The sequence below is a fragment of the Capricornis sumatraensis genome, chromosome 9 (genome assembly GCF_032405125.1).
Source record: "Capricornis sumatraensis isolate serow.1 chromosome 9, serow.2, whole genome shotgun sequence".
NCBI lineage: Eukaryota > Metazoa > Chordata > Mammalia > Artiodactyla > Bovidae > Capricornis > Capricornis sumatraensis.
In genome coordinates, this window is record NC_091077.1 from 19797061 (window position 1) to 19819051 (window position 21991).

General features: G+C 52.5%; 2 protein-coding genes and 1 non-coding gene across 3 annotated transcripts; 1 reads left to right on the plus strand and 2 right to left on the minus strand.

The window, feature by feature from the left end:
- Positions 1–151: 151 nt before the first annotated feature.
- On the minus strand, positions 152–11815 carry FSD1 (fibronectin type III and SPRY domain containing 1). Its single transcript, XM_068980665.1, has 13 exons — positions 11801–11815; positions 10745–10840; positions 10470–10601; positions 9431–9532; positions 8573–8595; positions 8248–8369; positions 7479–7688; positions 3375–3473; positions 2412–2571; positions 1979–2058; positions 568–819; positions 369–457; positions 152–262 (listed from the first exon to the last, which is right to left on the minus strand). Exons 1-13 carry the CDS (start codon positions 11813–11815, stop codon positions 152–154), a joined length of 1491 nt encoding a protein of 496 aa, XP_068836766.1.
- Positions 11816–13772: 1957 nt separating this feature from the next.
- Positions 13773–21719, plus strand: TMIGD2 (transmembrane and immunoglobulin domain containing 2). The gene is made up of 6 exons (XM_068981008.1): positions 13773–13818; positions 16238–16597; positions 20102–20131; positions 20225–20332; positions 20666–20755; positions 21649–21719. The coding sequence occupies exons 1-6, from the start codon at positions 13773–13775 to the stop codon at positions 21717–21719; spliced, it is 705 nt and encodes a 234-aa protein (XP_068837109.1).
- On the minus strand, positions 19721–19793 carry TRNAW-CCA (transfer RNA tryptophan (anticodon CCA)). The gene has a single exon. It is a non-coding gene; the product is annotated as a tRNA-Trp (tRNA).
- Positions 21720–21991: the final 272 nt, after the last annotated feature.

Genomic DNA, 21991 nt, shown 5'->3' on the forward strand with positions numbered 1-21991 from the left:
GAGGGCCCGACCTGGGTGCCTGCTCTCCGTCAGTGACCCCCCATCAGGAGTTAAGGCTCCAAGCAGCAAGTGAGAGGAGGGTGCCCAGCTGAAACAGTTGAGGCCTGGAGGCGGCCCCCGAAATCTGCCCGCTGATGGGCAGCCCAGGGGCCTAGGTGAGGCTGGTGTTGGAGCTGCTAGTGGCACTGCCCCGCTTCTGCAGGCAACGCACGGAGCTGGGGACCTGCAGGCCAGTCGTCACGTGGAAGCTGCCACACCACACCTGGGGGACAGTCAGGGCAGGGAGAAGGGGACAGACAGGCTCAGCAGGAAAGCCAACCCTCGCGCCACCCCACTCTTACTTCCCTGGGCCCCTGACAAGGCCTCACCGTGAACGCTGGGAGCAGCGGCTGTGTGAACTTGGCCTTGAAGGTGTGCAGCAGCTGTTTGGTACGACCATTGTAGAAGGACAGGAGGCCTGGAGTGGAGGGCCAGAGCAACAAAGGGACCAGTGAGAGAGGTTTGGGCAGAGAGAGAGGAGTGGAGAAGGGTGGCCAGAGAGGCCAGCGAGGGCTCGGAGGGGATCACCTTGATGGAAGTCGCAGTGCACGCCCAGGCAGTCGGGCACGGGGGCGTCCAGCATCTTGGCCTTGTTGGCATGTTTGGCAGTGAAGCTGACCTGCAGCCAGTTGTTGACGTGCAGGCACCAGGACGCAGCCGTCTTGCCCAGCTGCTCGAAGCGACCCAGGCTACGGTAGGCCACCCCCACACCAAACGCCTTGCTGTCTGGCTCGTAGCGCACCTCCCAGTAATGTTCCCCGCCGTCAATCAGCGTGTCCCCTGGGGGATGGGGCGGGCAGGGGGACTGGGTAGAATTGGCTCCTGGGTGCTCTTTCAAAATGGGCAGCCAGACCCCAGCTCTTTCCTCCAGATACTGCCCGGTCCCCAGCTATCCCATGCCTCCCTAGATACTAAGATACTAGATATCTGACTAAGCCCAGATAAGTCTCCAAGTCTCAGCTATCAGTTAACCTACACCCTCCCAGGATCCTGGATCCAGATTCTGTGACTTCAGCGATTTTCCCATCCAGCTGTTCCTGCGCTGCAGCTTCTCCACCCACCTCTGCCCCACCAGACAGTAGCTCAGCTCCTCATTCAGCCCAGGAAACCAGCTACTCCCAGGACTTCCCTGGTGGGCCAGTGGTTAAGACTCTGCTCTCCCAGGGCAGGGGCCTGGGTTCCACCCCTGGTCAGGGAACTAGATTCCACATGCTACAACTAAGAGTTTGCACGCCACAACTAAAGATCCTGAGTGCCGCAACTGAGACCCGGCACAGCCAAATAATGAAAAAAACCCAGCAACTCCCTAACTTCATCTCCCACCCTCATCACCTCCCAGGTATTACAGACCACAGTGGCTTCCGCATAGATCCTGACCTTTCTCAAGGTTTTTTTCAGGACAGTGGTGATTTCCAGGAACTCCTGTTCCTTCTCAGACTCCAGCTTCTGCTTCACAGGATCCAATCAGTCCTGTGGTGCCAACCACACCTCTCACCCTAGTCATTCTCTCCACTTCTCAGACTCAGCTACTCTCTGGCTCCTCCACTCACCTTAAGCCACTTCCCCCAGCCCCTGTCTTGCTTCAGCTCCTCCACAAACCTGGCTAGCCACAGGCAACTATTCTTTCCAGCTACTCCCCGAGTCTCAGCTACTTCCTGGGTCTCATCTACTCCACAGACTTCAGGAAATTCCCCCTCAAGCTACTGCCCAGCCCTCCCCAGTCTAGAGTATCCATAAGTTCTGACTTTCCCCCAATGATTCCTCAGCCCCAAATCTTCCCATTCCCCTAAGGTCACAAAAACACATCACTGGTACTGTTCCCACAGAAGCTTTTTTTGACACATGCCTCAGTTTCCCCAGCCACAGGAATTCCCTCCCACCAATCCCTATCAGGGCCCTGCCCAGACTTCTCTCTACTCCTGTCTTCCCTCCTCCTTACCCAGCACTGTGTAGGACTCAGCTGTGAAGCGATCCCGTCCCCCACGACCCGAGGGCATCCTCTTGGGAGATGGAGTACCTCTGTGGGTGACAGGGAGGGGAGAACTCTCAATTCAGACCTCACTTCTCCCATAGGAGGGCTTCCCTGGTCCACTGCAGTCACCATGAACATTTCATCTTTCCTGGGCTGTGTGTGGTTCTTTTCATACACAGGGTCTCTCATGTTGGAACATACCTGTGCCCTTCCTCATCTGGAAAAATCCTATTTGACCATCAAAACCCACTTCAAAGATTCCTCTCCCTTCATTCACTCTTTGGGCTCCCCCCACTCCATGTCCCTCCCTCTACCCCAGCCTTGACCACACTGGACTCTATGTCCATGTCCAGCTTGATCTCCTCCACCAGAGACTCAGGGAGGGGAGGGGGCAGGCTACCTGGCTGGGGAGTTGACGGGAGACGCCGTCCGCCCCTTGCCATCTTTCTCGCGAGCTTTGATATCCTGCACCTTCCCGCCCATGGCGTCCCACTCCACGGAGAGATCATCCACCCGCAGGTTCTGGTGGGATGTGGATGCATCCAGGCGGAACATGAACGCTGGGGCCGGGCAGACACAGGAGTCACAGAGATGGGAAAACCCAGAGACACAGAGAGAGACAGAGAGACAGACAGTGACCAAGACAGACCATGACAGGGACAGAGAACAGAAAGAAATAAAGAAATAGAGACTAAGACCAAGAGAGAGAAAGAGAGACAAGTGGACAAAGGTTCAGAGATGGAGGGAGAGAGACAACAGGCAGAAAGGCACCAAAAGACGGGACAGCGAAGGGTGGGGAGGGCAGAACATGTAGCCAGAGGAGTGAAGGCGGAGGGCTAGTTGCCTAAAGGTCTCCCAGGTCTGAAGCCATTTTCAGACCACGGTGCTGCCCTGTGCTTTCACAGGGGGTTAATCCCAGAAAGGGGGCTGTGCTAAGGCATGACAGAGCTAAGCCAGAGTGCAGAAAGGACTTCCTACCCGAACATGCAAAGGTATCACTGTGGGGGTGCTAAGAAATCTATCTTCAGTACTGATACCCTATTTCCAATTCTATAGAGCACTTAGCTATTCTTTTTTTTTTTTTTTTTGAAGAGTTAGAGAAAGAGAGAGGGGGGCAGTGTGTGTGTGTAAAAACCATCCAGGTATGATGCAATCAACTGCAAATGCAAAGAACAATACCAAGTTTATACCAGACACTCAGGCTAAGGAATCTGCTATGGATTGAGCACTGAGTTTCCTGGCAACCAGGGCAGAAAGGGCCACAGAACCCTGATTAGAAGATTCTCATTAGACACCAGTCCCTGGAGCCCTGGGAGTGAGTGGTTATGGAGTCACAGCGAGGGGAGGTATGGGAGTCAGTCACCTGGTGTCTCCAGGGTCACTGGCTCGGAGAACTCGCCTGAAACTGCCTTATTACAGGCCTTCACACGGAAATTCATGTATTTCATGTCAAACTTGAGACCTGCAAGACAAAAGAGAGGGCTTAATATTGTGTACTCTTTGAGTGATTGATTAGAGGCCCTTGTGTCCCACAGTCATCCCACCACCTCTCATTCTAAGGAGCATCTCGTAGACCACAAGGTAACCCTAATAAATCATCCCTGTCCTCATTCACCTGTGGGGCTATGGATCACTTGGCTCCACCTCTAGTCCAGACTGGCTAATCAGGATGCTTCAAGGTTCAGTCACCACAATTGGTCCAGGGATAGGCACATGACCCAAACTGGCCAATCAGAATCTAACCTGGGACTCGCTGATATTAGAGTGAGCGGAGTCCCTCTTTCCGCTGAACTAGCCAACTAGGCAGAGAAGGTGATGGCACCCCACTCCAGTACTCTTACCTGGAAAATCCCATGGACGGAGGAGCCTGGTAGGCTACAGTCCACGGGGGTCACTAAGAGTCAGCCACAACTGAGAGACTTCATTTTCACTTTTCACTTTCATGCATTGAAGAAGGAAATGGCAACCCACTCCAGTGTTCTTGCCTGGAGAATCCCAGGGACGAGGGAGCCTGGTGGGCTGCTGTCTGTAGGGTTGCACAGAGTCGGACATGACTGAAGCGACTTAGCAGCAGCAGCAGCCAACTAGGAGGAAGCCACTCCTGGGAAAATCTGCCACCATGTTGGCAGCCCTACTTGAGAATGTCTGCTTTCTCAGAGCCAACAAGTGTCTAGAACTGAGCTGAGTGAGTCATATGCTGGAACTCCTGCATCTAGCCGTGACCAGTGCCTTAAAGATTTTCCCTAATAGTATCCTTTTTAAAAGTTATTAATTTCTTCTAATCTTAAAAAATGAAAGCAACTATTGAACTGTCTTCCCCCTCATGCAAAACCTCTTTGGAGATATATCCAGGCGTCTCTCAGTGGCTTCACTCCCTCTCTCTCTTCTGGGCTTGTCAGTCCTCATCTAGTAGGTTCTCCTGGCTGACTGCTCCTTCCTTCATGGAACATTTTTCCTTGGCAGTTATGGCATTGCCCTCTACTTTGCAGGCTCCTCTGTACTCTCAAATGTTTGGGTGACTCAGTCTAAGACCCTGCTCACCCTTAAGACACTATCTGCCTACCCACAGGGCAGACACAACTCAACCTCTAGCTCAGACCACGGGTCCAGGTGCCCCGGGTGTTCCCTGCAGGATGCCTTCTCTGGGCATTCCAAACAGCACTCAGAAATCCATGTTCTGAAACCTCTCATAGGTCCCCTTGCCCTCAGAATAAAGTCCCTATTCCTCTTCTCCCCTTTCCCTACAGATGTTGTTCCCTCGGCAAAGTTAACTAGTTCCAGACACAAAGGCTCAGTGTTCTGTCCTCTGAGCCCTTGATCAGGCAGTTCCTTGGCCTGGAACTTGGTCTCCCTGGCTTCTCTTTTGGGCCTCAGTTTGGCTGTTACTTTCTTCAGGTGCCCACCCAGACGACCTCACCCTTTCTTGAATCCCCTCCTGAGTTCTGTAGTGTGCTCAGCAGCGCCACCTACTGCCCCAGCGCTAAGTAGAACGTGTTAGACGCTCCATCGTGTTTGACTCTGTGACACCATGAACTGTGTAGCCTGCCAGGCTCCTCTGTCCATGGGATTTCCCAGGTGAAAATACTGGAGTGGGTTGCTATTTCCTTCTCTAGGGGATCTTCCAAACCCAGGGATCGAACCCAGGTCTCCTGAATCACAGGCAGATTCTTTACCCTCTAAGCCACCAGGGAAGCTAAGACTACCATCCAGAAGGCTTGGATTCTGAATCATGAACCTATCCGGCTTTTCACTGTGGGTGTCTGTTTCCTAGTCTGCAACCTAACAATCATTCTCCCCACACCGAGCAGGGTTCATGTAAGGATGAGATGGCCCAAGGAATATAAGAACTTAATCAAAACCCTCCTGTCTTGCAAACAGTCAACAAGATAGTAGGTGGATTGCAAATAACCACATGGGTTATTTATATAGGTGAGTGAATTCATCATCTTCAGTATCACATGTCTTGTGAGGGATTCAACTTCCTGCCCTGAGGAATTCGCTCACTATGGATTTTGGAAAAGGCCAAAGGGGTAAAGTGGGTGCATCCGGAAGCCTGTGATGGAGAAGCTCTATACTTTGATTGTGGTGTAGTTACACACATTTACATAGGGGATACAATTGCATACAGGATTACACGTGTACATGCAAATCAGTGAGTGCTAAACTGGTAAAACTGATGAAAAGTAAATCAACCCTGCAGACTATACTCGTCAGCTTCCTGGTTCTGGTACTGAACTCTACTTATGTAAGCTGCCACTACTGGAGAAAGCTGAATATGTACAATGTGTATATATTTCATTGTGTATATATATGATATATAGTATGTGCTCAGTCTGTCCAACTCTTTGTGACCCCATTGACTGTAGCCCGCCAGGCTCCTCTGTCCATGGGATTTCTCAAGCAAGAATACTGGAGTGGGTTGCCATTTCCTTCTCCAGGGGATCTTCCTGACCCAGGGATTGAACCCAAGTCTCTTAAGTCTTCTGCACTGGCAGGTGGATTCTTTACTACTAGTGTCACCTAGGAAGCCCCACGTGTGTGTGTGCACGTGTGTGTGTATACACAACGAAATATGATTCAGCCTTAAAAGGAAAGGAAACTAACGCCTGCTACAACATGGTGAACCTTGAGGACACGATGCTCAGTGACATAAGCCAGGCGTACTGTATGATTCCATCTATATGAGGAACTTAGAGTAGCAACATTCCCAGGGAGGGGAATTAGAATGGTGGGCGCCAGGGACTGGGCAGAGAGGAATGGAAGTTAGTGTCTCCTGGGGACAGAGGAATATCCTGCTGGTCCAGTGCTTAGGACTCTGTGCTTTCACTGCCAAGGGCACGGGTTCGATCCCTGGTCAGGGAACTAGGATCCTGCAAGCCATGTGCTAAGGCCAACATTTAAAAACAAAACAAACAACAACAATAACAAAAACGAATGGGGACAGTTTCAGTTCTGCAAGCTGAGAAGTTCTGGAGATGGATGGTGGGGGTGATCATAGCACAACATCACGAATGCACTGAAGAGCTCGTCTGTTCACTTGAGGGTGACCGTGGTGGATTTTACGTTATGTGTATTTTGCCACAATAATTTTTTAAAAAGCCCGGGGGAAAATGGGATATGTTTATTTTGATTTCTATGCAAAGGATAAGCTGAGAGCTTCTCAGGCCCTCTTCTCGGCTGCTGGCTTTTCTTTCCTGCAATTAGCATGCTTATTATTAAGCTTGTATGCTAATTACAGATAGGGAGCAGGCTGATTATAGCCCAAGAGCCCTGGTGATAGTTATCTTGTCAGGGAGATTCTCCCCACCCTTGAGGGCTTCCCCTGGCTCAGGATGGTTTCTTAACTCATTAGGGACCCCTGATTTTACCCTCCTTCAGACCCTCCCCTACCAGCTGGATGGATTCCCCCAGTCTTTCTGCTTTCGTATAACTGCCAAGGAAATCCTCAGAGCCTGGGAGGATGGTTCCCTGAACACCAGCTCTATGAGAGGAGGGATTCTCAAGCACTTTGCTTACTACTGTAAGGACAGTGCTTGGTATCCTGCAGGGACTAAGTCAAAATGAATGAATGAAGGAAATGGCAACCCACTCCAGTGTTCTTGCCTGGAGAATCCCAGGGACAGGGGAGCCTGGTGGGCTGGCCTCTATGGGGTCTCACAGAGTCGGACACGACTGAAGCGACTTAGCAGCAGAGATAAGACAGGGATGGAGCACACCCTTTCCAGGTGCTTCACTCAGTTCCCTCATCTGTAAAAAGCTGACAGTAACACACTCACTGCTGTTGCTGCTGCTGCTAAGTCGCTTCTGGGTAAAATGCTTAGCACACAGTAAGCCCTCAGTTCATGGTGCAGGGCTGTCCCCGGCATCGTTTTCCTTATTATATGTTACTCCCCATCAGCCCAGTAGAGGCATGAGGATGGTCCACGAACCCCAGGCGGACTGATGGGGAAAGCTGAGCTGCCCTTACCGGTCAGGGTGTATTCCGTTTGCCGGATCCCCTCGATGACCATCCAGGGCTGGTCCTCCTTGAGGCGGGGTGGGCCCTCAAAGTTGGTCCGCCGATATTCCAGCACGAAGTGGTCAATCTTGTTGTCCTCGTCTGGCATGCGCCACACCAAGGTTACACAGTTGTCGGCCACTAGGGACTCGGACAGGTCGATCACAGGGGCGCTAGGCACTGGCCCAGGACAGAGAAGAGAGGGGTGTCAGGGCACGGGGCAGGGGGCGGGGGCAGGGAAGCCTGCAGGGGCGGGCCTGGCTGTAACCCTGCCCACACATTAGACCTTCTTGGGGTCTGGGTGTCCTCCCAATACCAGGATTAGGGGCGGGGCTTCTCTGGGTTCCGTAGCCTGGGGGTGGAGTCTCCTCAGGGTTTCACCAAAGGGTGTGGGGCAGAGAAGAGCTTTCTAAGGGTTCAACCAACGAATACTTGGGCTTCTCTGAATCCCACCATTTAGAGGTAGTAAGTTTCCAGAATGCTACCAACTGGGGTGTGGTCTCCATGGGATTCCACTCCTAGTGGGTGGGGATTCTTTAGGACTCTACCAACAGGGTGGGGCTTCCCTGTGGCTCCACCCACTAGGGGTGGGAATCCTCGGGGCTCCAAGTCAGGGCAGGACCTTCTGCAGTTTCCACAAATGGTTGACAGCCTTATTCTGATTGTCATGCCTTGTCTGGGGCTCTCTCCTAGACTTTGGGATTTTTTCCCCCTATAATCCAGTGAGTTCCCGTCTCACCAGGCAGGAACGTGATTGCCTGCAACATCCTCCGCTCCTGTGCAAAGTCCACCATGAGATGACTCATGTTGTCGCTGACCTTGGCTTTCAGCGACAGCCGGAAGGCGGGGGCCATTGTCACACTGCAGGGAAGGAGGTGGAGGCAGCCTGCACACTGCAGGGAAGGAGGTGGACGCCCAGGCCTAGTCCCCCGAGGTGTGTGTAGGGGGCCCCCCTCCTCCTTGTTGCGGTCCGGTGCTCTGGGCCAAGGGACCCTCACCTGGGTGTTCCCACCTTCACAATGGGGGTGGGGCAATAGGGTAGGAGCCAGGTCCCAGCGTCTTACCCATCTTTGATTTGCTTGGCAGCCTAGAAAGAGGGACAGAACAAAAGCCAAAGAATTGCATTGGCTGAATCAGAAACCCACTACACAGACAGGAAGACTGAGGCCCAGCCGGATGTCCATGTGTCAAAGTGCCCCAGCATGGGGGCAGAAAACCTTAGCCAGACCCTGATGGGATGGGAGGTTCCCACCCCTATCCCCACCTCCTGCCTAGTGCCCAGTACATACAGTTGACTGATTTAGCAAATGAAAATATAGGCAACAAAGTTAAATTTCCATTGCAGATGAACAATTAATAAATATATACGTTTTAGCAGAAGTAGGTCCCATCCAATATTTCAGATATATTTACACTAAATATTGGATGTGACATATTACTAAAAAATTAATTCCTTGTTAAATTTTAATTTCAAATAATGAATAAGTATTTTAGTGTAAATATATCCCAGGCGACATTCGGGAAATACTTATACTAAACATTTGCATGAGATATACTAACAATTTCATTCATTCTTTTTTTTTTAATTGGAGTATAATTTCTTTACAATGTTATATTAGTTTCTGCTGTACAACAAAGTGGATCAGCCATATGGATACATATATACATGCTCCCTCTTGGTCTCCTCTCCTGCCTCCTTCCCATCCCACCCATCTAGGTCATCGCAGAGCACCAAGCTGGGCTTCCTGTGAGTTTTAGATCTACCACAAAGAATTATGACTTTAGCATATGTCCTACCAATGATGTTTAGGATGTATTCAGGCTAAATCCTGCATGGGCCATAATCAGAGTAAAACATTACTTGTAGTTGATCTGAAATGCAAACGTATCTGGGTGGCCACTCTGGCTCCCGAGACGCCCACCTGGGGAAAGTCCTTGCTGTCAGTGGCCAGCAGGGTCTGGTTGGCTGTCTCCAGAAGCTCTTCGGAGCTCTCCAAGGCTCGTGTGCAGGCAGCCAGCTGGTTCTGCAAGTGCCATGCCACCAAGAGAAGAGACATCTTACTCCACGGCATCAGAGCCTCCCAGGGCTCCTCATCGCCTTGGGGATCCGGGGTACCATGTCCTTCTCCAACTCCAGGTGCGAAAGGGAGGCTAGAGGGGGTTTGGGCCTCTCTGCGGGTAGGACATCAGAACCATTTGGGGATCCCTTCCTTAGAAAAGGACATGTCCAGGGACTTCCCTGGTGGTACAGTGGCTAAGATTCCATGCTCCCAATGCAAGGGGCCTGGATCAATCCCTGGTCAGGGACCTACATTCCACATGCTGTCACTAAAGATTGCACATGCTGCAACGAAGACCCAGCATAACCATATAAATAAAATAAGTGAATATTTTTAAAAAAGAAACAGACATGCCTAGGTCACATCTGAGCCTAGAGCTCCACATTCCTTGCAGATGGGCATCCAGGGTGCTAGGGGGTGGCCCAGGAAGTGCTGGTGTCGCCCTAGTAACCCCAGCTTGGAATCTGAGACCCCAGAGGAGCCATAGTGGGTGTTTGGCAAGAAGTGATGCCCTCAGATCTGAGGGACCAGTGGGAAGGGCTGAAAAATTGGAAGTGCGAGATGAAGACAGGTGGGGAGAACAGCCAGATGTAGGGGTGGGGCTGCAGCAAAGGAGGGGAGAAGGGATTAAGAGGGAGAGCAGGTGTGTGAGGGATGGATAGGTCATGGCCAGGGAGGGGGCTGGGAAGAGCCCAGGGAAAAGAGGAGGTGTGGCTGACACCACCGGATGGTCTGGCTTGGGACACCAGGGACACTGGAGGCCCCTCTGGGAAGGGGAAAGAGATGAGGGGCAGGTTCGGAGGAAGATATTGAGGCCGGTCGGGCTCTGGGGAGTGTGCAGGGGATGGCATCTGGGAAGGGGTCTGGGAGAACACCCTCCCCCCGCCAAAATCACACATACCTGCAGCTCATAAGTGCGGCTGGCTCGGTCCTGCTTTATCTTCATGAGCATGCCCTCCTTCAGCTCCTCCAGGAGGGAGAAGAGGGACTGGAACTCGGCTTCCAGGTCCTCCTGCACCTTGGCCGAGTTTGCCTTGGAGAGACGAGGTGGGGTCAGAGCGGCCAGCACTGGCCAAGCTGCTGCTCAGATGGGCAGCAAGGCCCAGGGTCCCCAAAGGCAGGTTACCTCTATAGCTGCCCTTCCCCCCGCCCTGGGTGTAGGGGTGACTTCCTCACCTCCACGTTCAGCAGCATCTGCTTGAGGGAGTAAATGAAACTCTGGATCTCTTCATTTTTCACAGCCAGCGTTGTGATGATCTTCCTCAGAGCCTCCTGCCCCCAGAGAAGCATGCACAAACTAAGTGTCTCAGCCTGGCCATGGCTCCTTGACTTGAAGCTCCCCCTTTCTGTCCTCCAGGGGCCCAGAGAAGGGATGTGGGAGCCACTGTGCCAAAAAGCTTGGGCACTAGCCAAGAGCAGGCCCTGGGTGGAGCTCTGGCCCTACAGCCCTCAGGAGCAGCAGGCATCGGGCACATTGAGCCCGCCCATTTCACAGGAGAGGAAACTGAGGCTCTGAGAGAACTTCTCAGGAAGCACAGACCCTGAGCCCCAGCCAGGTCTGCCTGAGTGCAAAGGCTTCAACCAGGTAACTATATCCTGAGGGGGGTGGGGGCATGATTGGGGTAAGGAGCTAGCTCCGGGAAAGAGACACCAGAGGAAAAGGATGCCCGCGGAACATGGGTTCATCTGGAAAAGGGGAGACGCTAGGGAATCAGGTAAGTGGAGAAAGGTAAGGAGATCTGGGGGAGGGGATGCCGGGAGAGGAGGCCGGCATGGGTGGGTGCTTCTAGGGTCCGCAGCCCAAACCCAGGCCTCCCACAGGTCCTCTTCCTGGGGGCACGGGATTGGTGGGGGTCACCTGTGCTGAGCTGGCGGGGCGCCCTCCGAGGCGGGGCGTGGCCAGGATCGGGACACCTGGTCCGCAGTCCCGATGGAAGGCGTGGGTGATGGAGTCAAGGCTGGGTCCCCGATACTGAGGGGGTGGGGGAGGCCTGGGGGCCATGAAGGGGATGCGCCTGAACTCAGGCCAAGATGATGTGGGTCGTGGCTAGGGTGGGGGGCTGCGGCGTCCAGAATGGGGGCTAGATCCGGGCGTGGTTGCGGTGAGGGTGGGGCTTCGGCCGCAGAGCAGCTGGGGTCGGGGGAAGCTGGGAGGACGCTGCGGCATCACCTGGTCCCCCTCCTCTCGTCCACCCCCGCTTCGGACCGCGCCCTGCCCCGCCCGGGTCTTACTCTCTGGTCCTCCATGGCTGCAGCCCAGGTCGGCCCGGCCCGGCCCGCGGGCCCCGCTCTCTCTTCCAGTCCCCAAGCTGCCTTTGCCGCTGCCGGTAGCCAATGGCCCGCCGAGCCCTCGCCGCCGCCGCCGCCGTGCCCCCAGTCAGCGCTCCATCACTGCCCGCAGCGCGCAGGCGCGCCCCTCGCTGCAAGCTGGGAAATGTAGTCTTTCTTGCGCTGGGGTCGTGGAAAGCCGAGACCCTCAGTGCCTGGGTCGTCGCAGGTGATATTGCTAATGATGCCTGAGCCGGAGAGAGCGCAGAACTGGGAGGCAGGATGCTTGGGTTCAACTGCCTTGTGACCTTGAGCCTGTCCCTGGTTCTGTGCCTCAGTCTCCCAACTCTTTCACCCCTGCAACTTCTCAGCTACCGCTCAAAATGGAATTTTATCGCCACAGCTCCGGCCCTTCAGCGTGGCCCGTAGACCTGGCTCCACGACTACTCAAACTTCGCATTTACTGAAAAGCCGAAGTCTTTTGCCTAAGCGGATGTTCAGCTTCCAATGCTGCCTTTCTCTCCCCACATCACAGCTGAACACCTGTGCATCCCACAGAGCCCCAGGCTCTCACATCTCCTCCAGAAGCCCTGCCCAGAATCCATAGGGCTAGGAGGAGGCTGGTAAGCTCTGTGTATGACATGTGGGCAGAACACCACCACAGGGGCCTGTCTGTGAGTGATGGGAACAATTTTGCCAAGAACACTGACCTTCTTCTTTCTGGTTGAAAAAAAAAAAAAAAGGTCACACTGTGGTTGGGAGTGAGACATTGAGGTCTAGGAGTCTGCCTCCTCCTCCAGGGGTGGGTACAGCTAGCCAAGGGGTTAATAGGTGCGGGGCTGAGAGAAAGTCTGGAGACTATGAAGCGCATTCCCCACCCACCCACCCACCTCCCGCCCCACAATCTTCTCCCAGCTGTAGGGGCAGGTAACCCGCCTTACCTGCCCCAGGACTCAAAACCATTAGCAGAAATCCATTCCCCTGAACCCCAAAAGGAGACATCTTAGAGGCAAAATAATTGATGCTGAGATGCTGCCACTAGGTCCCCTGCTCAGGTCTGTGCCATCTGCTCCCCTCCCCACTCCTTCTCTCACCTGCCCCGCCGTGTGTCCCTAGTCTAGGCATGTTTATGGAGTCTTTTTTTTAATATTTATTTTTATGTGGACCATTTTTAAAGACTTTACTGAATGTGTTAACAATATTGTTTCTGTTTTGGACTTCTCTCGTGGTCCAGTGGTTGAGAACGTGCCTGCCAATGCAAGGGACATGGATTCGATCCCTGGTCAGGGAAGATTCCACATGCAACTAAGCCCACGGTTCACAACTACTGAGCCCACGGTCCACATGCAACTAAGCCCACGGTTCACAACTACTGAGCCCACGGTCCACAACTACTGAAGCCCACGCACCTAGAGCCCGTGCTCCCCAACAGGAGAAGCCCACATGCAGCCATGAAGACCCAGTACAGCCAAAGATGGGTAAACAAATACAATTTTTAAATGTATATTTCAAAAATGCATTGTTCCTCTTTTATGTTTTGGTTTCTCGGCTTCCCGGCTTGTGGGCTCTTAGGTCCCCAACCAGGGACTGAACCCGCACGGCCTGCATTGGAAGGCCAAGTCTTAACCTCTGGACAGCCAGGGAAGTCCCTCTGTAGTCTTTTAGGAAGATTTTCACTCACTTTATCTCCATCACATACACGTATTGCCTTTCGCCTTGGAAAAAAAAAAAGAGGGAAACTGAGGCACAAGTGACAGGAAGTGGAGCCCCAGCAGTAGTGGCCACCGGATGTCTGCTGGCTGGCCTGGGTGTCACTTATGCCTCTATGGTGGGGGCGGAGTGTCACCTATGCTTCTGTGGCAGGAAGTCTGTCACACGGGAGGGGAAAGGGGGTGGCAGGGCGCCAGTTGGGAGAGAGGAGCCTGATGGGCCAGGAATGGGGTCCCCAGACACAATGCTGGTCCTCCTGGTGCAGTTCTGGGGTGAGTATCTGAATCTCCCTACCTTGGCCCCCATCCTGTTGTGACTCTTCACTCCAGCTGCCTGCCCCTCCTGTTCAGAGCCCCCTTGAAACCTTAGTCTCTCCGCTCTACCAAATACACCCTGTCTCTCTCCCTGATACTCAGAACTTTACAAGGGTTGAACTCTGTGTGTGTGTTAGTTGCTCAGTAGAGTCCAGCTCTTTGCAACCCATGAGCTGTAGCCTGCCAGGCTCCTCTGCCCATGGAATTCTCCAGGCAAGAATACTGGAATGGGTTGCCATTTCCTTCTCCAGGGGATCTTCCCCACCCAGGGATTGAACCCAGGTCTCCTGCATTGCAGGCAGATTCTTTGCTATCTGGGCTCCCAGGGAAGCCCGCAAGGGTTGAACGGTTCTAGCTAAAATCCATAGAGGGAGCCTTAGGATAAAATTCACACCGGGACCTGCCTATGAGCCTTGTATGACCTGGCCCTGCCTGCCGCTCTGTCCTCTGTGCTCTCTGCATTCCCTCTCTCTCCCATGGCCAGTCTGCTGACTCCTCTTTTTTTTTTCTTTTTTCATCCCAACACATCGAGCTTGATCCTACGTCTGGGACCTTTGCACCTTCTGTTCCCTCTGCCTGGAATACTCTTCCCTGCATCTCCTCTCTTTAGGGTCAGCTGCAACTCCACCCCAAATGTCAGGAACTTGACAGCAACTCACCCCTTCTAGGCGGGCATTTAACAGGTACCCAGACTTCCCATGGCCAAAAGCAAACTCTTTCTTTCCCCTCTAGCCCTGCTTCTTCTACTCGGTGTCCCTCATCTTTTTTTTTTTTTGGCTGTGTGGCATGTGAGATTAACTTAGTTCCCCAATCAGGGATCAAACGCACACCTCCTGCAGTGGAAGCTCGAGTCTTAAACACTGGACCGCCAAGGAAGGCCCTCAGTGTCCCCCATCTTGGCCTAAAGTCGCCACAATTCACAAAGTCCCTCAGCCTAAGAACCTTGGAAATCTGCCACTATCTCTCTTTCCCTCCCTCCCAATTCAGTTCTTCTTTTTTTTTTAATATTTATTTTTAAACTTTTTATTTTGTGTTAGAGCATAGCCGATGAACAGTGTTGCGACAGTTTCAGGGGAACAGCGACCAACTCAGGTCTTATAGTTCTTCTGCAGGCAACTTTCAAAATCTGTTCAAACTCTGACCTCTTCTTTTCCAGGGTCTGGGTCCCATCACTGGTCTCCTGGACCCTGGTTTCTTGGCCATCCTGACCGCCCGCCCACCCCACCCCTGCCCCATGAAGATCACAGTCAGTTCTCACCATGGCAATGGTTGTGATTTTTTTAAACTTTAACTGGACCACACTTCCTCCCTGCTCCCGTGGTTTCCCATCACGCTTAGATAAAAAAGTACACTGCTCCCCTTTCCCCACCCCCACCCACCTCCCCACCTCTGTCATCCTCCACCCACACAGCCCACAGGTCTCTAAAAGCCATGCCCTGCTGACTTCTCTGATCCCACTTCCTCCCTCTCTCCCCTTCATGTGCTCTGCTCCAATCCTGGGGGCCTCCTCCCTGTTCCTCCAGCTTACCAGGCCCCTTCTAGCCTCAGGACCTTTGCATGACCCATTCTTCACGGACGACTGACTACTTCTTTCGTTTTTTTAAGATTTATTTTATTTGTTTATGCCTGTGCTGGGTCTTCATCGCTGCACTCAGACTTTCTCTAGCTGCGGCAAGCAGGGGCTACTCTCTAGTTGTGGAGCTTAGGCTTCTCATTGCAGTGGATTCTCTTGTTGCAGAGCACGGGCCTAGTTGTCCCACAGCACGTGGGATCTTCCCCAACCAGGGATCGAACCCGTGTCTCCTGCACTGGCAGCTGGATTCTTAATTGTACCACCAGGCAAGCCCTGAATACATCTTACTATTCACATCCCTGCTCAAATGTCACCTCCTCTGAGAGGCCCTCCCTGATCATCCTCTATAAGGACACCCTCTCATTTCATCCTTATCATCTCTTGCCACTCCCCATTCCTTTCCTCCATCGATTCTCATTTCATGACTTCCTGTGTCTCTCCCCCAAGACTGTTAGCTCCACAAGGGTAGGGGCTTTTGTCTGTCTCAGTTACCCATGTGTCTGTGTCCACAGGGTCCAGATCAGGGTCTGGCACACTCCAGGCAATCTTTCTGTGGCTGAGAGCCAGACATGTCATAGAGTTCACCTTGAAATCTCACAAGTGCTGAGAGACTTATACCCATTTCACAGATGGGGCCATGGAGGTTCAGCAAGAAATGACCTTGCAAAGATCACACAGATAGTAAGCTTTCAGGCTCTCACTGCCTTATTCCCGTGGGCTGGCTAGGGAAGTAAGTCAAGCACACACACATACACACTCACACACACACTTAAGAAGGTCTCACTCACTTCTTCTTTCCCCCAGTCCTGCAAGGAGCCACAGGCCTGACTGTGCAGCAGGCACCGAAGTTGTTGCAGGTGAGACAGGACAGCCAGGTGACTCTAGCCTGCCAGGTGATGCAGGACCCAGCCTGGGAGCAGCTCCGTGTCGAGTGGATCAAGGACGTTGACATCCTTTGCCAGACACACATCATCAATGGCAGTCTGAACAAGGATGTCTGTGGGCCTCAGGGATGGCTCTCCTGGCAGCCGCCTGGCAACCTCACCCTGCAGCTGAACCACGTGAGCCTCAATGACAGTGGACTCTATGTGTGTGGGGCAACCGTGGAGATCCCTGATTGGGAGGAGGCCCAGGGCAACGGGACGCAGCTCCTGGTGGAGACAGGTATGAGAGCATGGGGTGGGGGGCAGGGGTGTAAGCCAGGGAGGACTTGGAACTTCTAGAAATCTTAAGCTTCTAGAATCTCAAACTCCTAGCAACTAAATTCTCTAAATCAGATTCCTAGAAACAGTCTGCAGATGCAGACAGTTTCTGTTGTGATGACTCCACTCTGCTGTTATAGTGTGAAAGCCTCCATAGACATGCTTAAGGGAATGGGAGGGCCTGGGTGCCAATAAAATTTTATTAAAAAAAAAAAAAACAGAGGGCTGAATTTGACTCACAGGCTGTAGTTACTCAGCCCTGCTCCAGTATATCACAATCATAAACACTCTTGAACGGTTCCATAAACTGTGTTATTCAAATATAACCTCCGTACAGAGAAATGCCCATACCGCAAGTGGCCGGCTCGTGGATATCTTAGTCTGTTAGATCACTGATAAAACACTGCAGACTGGGTGGCTTATAAACCTCATATTTATTTCTCAGAATTCTAGAGATTGGAAATCCAAGATCAAAGCGCCAGCAAGGTCGTGCTCTGGTGAGCAGCCTCTTCCTGGTTCATAGCCTGCACCTTCTAGCTGTGTCCTCATGTAGCAGCAGGGGGCTGGGGAGCTCTTTAGGGTCCCTTTTACTGAGGAATGCTGTGCCACACTGCATGTGGGATTTTAGTTCAGCAACCAGGGACTGAACTGCACCACCTTCCATGGAAGGGCAGAGTCTTAACCACTGGACGGACCACCATAAGAGCACTGATCCCATTCATGAAGGCTCTACCCTTTACCTAACCACCCCCCAAAGGCCCTGACCTCTCATTACCCTCATATTAGAGGTTAGGATTTAACATATGAATTTTGGAGGGATTTATACAAATAATGGGCTTCACTGGTGGCTCAGTGGTAAAGAATCCGCCTGTGATGCAGGAGATCTCTGGCTTGGGGAGATCCCCCTGGAGAAGGAAATGGCAACCCACTCCAGTATTCTTGCCTGGGAAATCCATGGAGAGGGGAGACTGATGGGCTATAGTTGATGGGGTTGCAAAAGAATAGGACATGACTTATTGACTAAACAACAACAACGCAAATCACAACAATGGATTCTCACAACCTGCACACACTTGGGTGCTCACCACCCTGCTCAACACACGTATCTGCCTCCTTATAAATGCCATCCCCCCCCCACTATTCTGACTTATAGCAGCATAAATCTATTTTAACTGGCTTCCTGTTTTACTTAGTGAAATCATAGAGTGCATTCTGTGTCCGACACTCGACACTCTGTGAGACTCCTCTGTGTCAGTATGTGGAGCAATGGCTCGTCCTTTTCCTTTGCTGTGCAGTGCCCTCCATCACCACTGATCAGTCCAGTTTCCTCCTGATGGCTATTTTGGCAACTTCTGGGTTTGGGCTATTATAAATAAGACTTCTATGAACAATCTAGAACTTCTTTTAAAAAATATTTTTTGGCTGCACTGTGGGGGCATGTGGGATCTTAGTTCCCCGATCAGGGATCAAACCCACACCTCCTGCATTGGCAACATTGGAGTGTTAACCACTGGACCATCAGGGAAGTCCCTAGAACTTGTCTTTTGGTCAACATATGGACACAGTTGTATTGTACCGAAAACAATTCTAGAATCTCAAACCATAAGGCAGAATCTTGCAGTTTGAGAATCCTAAAGGTATAAATTCTAAGCTCTGAGAACTGCAGCATATGTTATCCATGGGGACTATCACCCCTAAGAAGGTAAACATTGGTTCTTGGGAGCAAAGAAAATCTTATCCTTTTATGTATAAAGCAGAGATATGCAGATAGCCCACAGATTTATAGCATATCTGTGGTATTAACATTTCATGAGGGAACAAATGAAGGTTCTTAGAAAGCCTTCTTAGGGGACTGATAATGAAAAAAAGGTTGAGAAACACTGAAACAAAGACATGGAAGATTCTAGAATCTTAGAATTGTAGGGTCTGAAATACTTTAAATAGATAAACTCTTAGCCTTTTGCAATCACAGAGTATGTAAGAGCAGAAAACTCTAGAATTCCAGGATCTAGAATTGAAAGCCATTGACTGTCAGGACTTCCCTGTGGTGGTCCAGTGGTCAGGACTCCATGCTTCCACTGCAGTGGGCGCGGCTTCAATTCCACAGGGCCAAAAATAAAACACATACACAAAACAAACAGACAAGAAAGAAAACCATTGACTCTCAAGGCTGGAAGGAACTTTCCAGATTAGCTTAGCCAGCAGCCTCCTTTCACAGAGAATAAAGCTAAGGCCCAGCCAGGGCCAAGACACGTCCAGCCACCCACACATGCCGGGATGCAGGCAGCTTTCTCCAGAGCCCGACTCACACATTTCTCCAACTCTGCCTGACACCCACATAAGGGCCAAACCCTGCAGAGTTTGCAAGTTGACCTGTTGCGGTCTTGCACTCTCCACTGTTCCTCAGGGCCTTGGGCACCTGCCTGGCTCCTATCAGGCAAAATGAAGCACCACTCAGATTCCTAGCTTCAAGAGATGCCCATTTCTTTCCAGCTGGCAGGATCTGCCCACTGCCTGCCTCCAGGGCGGTGTGTTATGGCCGCCCCACCACCGCCCCCCACCAACCCTTGGCTTCCAGGGACAAGGGGGCCAATTACCAATTAGCAGAGGTGGGGGTAGCGGAGGCACCAGGCTGAGAGTTGTTGGCAGCTGTGAGGGAGCGAGGCTGGGTCGGCCGGAATTCAGCTCTGCACAGCTGGCTTCCCCATCGGAAGCCACCCCCCCCCCCAACCCCGGGATCACTGCCAACTTCAGAACGTGGAAGATGAAGGGGCTAGGAACTCTGGGTCTTGTCTTGGTCACAGGAGAAAGTGCCTTGGCTGGGGTTCCTGTCAATTACACAGACCTGAAAGCACATCCCCACTGGGCTATTCACTTGCTCTGTGAACTTATGCTAGCGACTTGACTCTTTTGTGCCTGTTTCCTTAGTTATCAAAATTCAGATAATAGTGCTTTCTCATCAGACTAGGTGAATTTATTTATTTATTCAATATATATATTTATTTTCCTGTGCCAGGTCTTAGTTGCAGCATGCGGAATCTTTGTTTCAGCATGTGAACTCTTAGTTCTGTCATGTGGGATCTAGTTCCCTGACCAGGGATCGAACCTGGGGCCCCTGCATTTGGAGTTCAGAGCCTTAACCACTGGACAACCAGGGAAGTCCCCAGATTATGTTACTTTAAAGTGATTATATCTAAAGAGTTTAAGTATTGTAAAATAAAGTAAAAAAAAAAAGTTTATTACTGGGTCTGGAATGTATTCACAATAACCCAGCAAGATAGGCATGCTTAGTCTCATTTTTCAGAAAAGGAAAGAGGTTTAGAACAAATACTTGCCTGAACTCACAGCATGGGAGGTGCAAGAACCCTGAGGTTCCACACGGGGTAGAGGGGCTGTTATCCTAAAGGGGTGCAGGATGCTGAACTCAAAGGTGAGCTCGCCTGAGACACAGGTTTCTTCTCTGCAGGTGGCTGGCTACAGGACCAGAGCTTCTCAGGTGAGCTCCGTCTACCTGACCTTGCTTCAGCTCCGCCCCTCCCCTCGGCCCCGCCCTCCGGCAGCCCGCCAACCACCCCCTCTCCCATTCCAGGCCTCTACTTCGCGCCCCTGGTGACGGGGGCCGTGGCCGTGGCCGTGGCCGCTTTCGCTCTGGGCGCTGGGATCTGGGGCCGCCGCCGCTGCCGGAACGGGGATGCAGGTAAGGAACCGCGCAGGTAGCTGCGCAGAGGGCGGAAGGTTCCCAAGAGCACCGCCAACCCCTGGCGATCGCGCCCCCTCGTCGCGAAAGCTGAAACTGCAGCTGCTTGACTAGGCGGGAACGCATCTCCTGACTTTGATACCTGCTCCTTTCGGAAGGAGGGAGGGCGAGGCTGGGGGGCAGAGAAGGGGAATGGATGAGGAAGGCTGGCCTCTACACCCGTGTTTTTTCAGGGGCATAGACAAAGCCCCCAGAAAGTGGGCTGGAGAGGACCAGGCTCTCTTAAATGACTGTCCCCTCTTGGTGTCATCTCTCACCCATCCCCCAATGCAGGCAGTCCAATCTACAGCAACGTCCTATACCGGCCCCGGAGAGCCCCAAGGAGGAGTGAAGCATGGCCTGTGGAAAGGAAGGTGCTGGACAGTGAGGATCAGAAGGGCCAAAGCTTCTGCTCGATCTCTTTCCCCCAGCGCCCCACCCCCAAGTCGCATCTGGCTCCCAAATCTTGCCCCAGTCCCAGACCCATTCACCCCATCTCTGCAGTCAGAATCTCTCCTGGCCCAGGCTCCTCTAGGCAGCCAAGGTCAAGAGGGTTCCTTGAAGTGGGAAGAGAAATCAGAACCCCAGGAGAGCCAGAGAAGACCTCCCCCCAGCGACTATATAAAGATGTGACTTATTCCTAGGGGGTCACAGAGTCCAGCAGTTTATTCTAGAGACCCCGTACTTGTTTTTATGAGGATGGACCTCTCCCTTGTCCCAAGAATATCCAATAAAGGTTCATGAAGAAAGCAAAGCCAGTATCCGTGGCAATTTGGCAGTGCTAGAGATTTGAGCCATCGGGGAGTCATCTGGGGGTGTGGTCCTGGAGGACGACTCTGGTGAGGGGGCTAGAGAGCTTTCCCCCTCTTATCCTTGGAGGGTCATGTCCAATTAGCAGAGAAGTGATGTCCCTCACTTCCAAACAGTGCCTGGAGCTGGAAGCATGCCCCCTCCCCAACTGGTGTCTACCCCCTCCCTAGGCAGGCTTGGAGTTAGGGGGGTGAGGGGGGAGATTGGGGCTTCCTGGCATTTGTCAGCCCCCCCCCCCACCACACCCGGGGTCTCCTGCCCGACTATCACCTTGAAGTGACACCAGCTGAGCCTGGCTCCCTTCCCCCACGTCTGCTGTTTCCATGGGGACAGATGTCCTTTTCGGCAGCCCGTGGCCACAGGCCCAGGATAGGAAGGAGGGGCGGGGTGGGGGCAGGGTTGGCCTGAGAGCCTCGCCCCCTCGGTTTCGCCGTCTTTTTTAATCAGCCGGTCTTTCCTGTCTCCAGGTTTTATCTGCCTCCATACCGCTCTCTCCCTGCCTGTCAACAGCTCTCTGAATGTTGGTCCCTCCCTGTGAGCCATTCAGGCTCCAACCTTGGCTCCACCCCCAAAACACAGAGCCGGGGATACCCTTCCCCTCCACGGGGCTGCCTCCCCTCTTCCTTCAGGGGCTGAGCTCCCTCTTCCCAGAAAGAACACTTGAAACACACAATAACTTATTTATTTGCCAGGCCAGAGGAGGGGTTCCAGACACAGTGCTGGGCCCTAGAACCCAGAAGGGGGCCGCGCAGGGCCTGGAGGAGCAGAGGCCTCTCCATCCAGCCTCCCCCGGGGCTGGAAAGACCTCCA

Excerpts from the sequence above, each read along its gene's own strand:
- FSD1 (XM_068980665.1), bottom strand. Across the intron at positions 7,689-8,247 it reads GGCAATCACGTTCCTGCCTG|TGCCTAGCGCCCCTGTGATC; the intron begins GTGAGACGGGAA and ends GTCCTGGGCCAG. Across the intron at positions 458-567 it reads GCACTGCGACTTCCATCAAG|GCCTCCTGTCCTTCTACAAT; the intron begins GTGATCCCCTCC and ends CCTCCACTCCAG.
- TMIGD2 (XM_068981008.1), top strand. The coding sequence starts at position 13,773 with ATGGGGTCCCCAGACACAATGCTGGTCCTCCTGGTGCAGTTCTGGG. Across the intron at positions 16,598-20,101 it reads GCAGCTCCTGGTGGAGACAG|GTGGCTGGCTACAGGACCAG; the intron begins GTATGAGAGCAT and ends TCTTCTCTGCAG. Across the intron at positions 20,132-20,224 it reads ACAGGACCAGAGCTTCTCAG|GCCTCTACTTCGCGCCCCTG; the intron begins GTGAGCTCCGTC and ends CTCCCATTCCAG.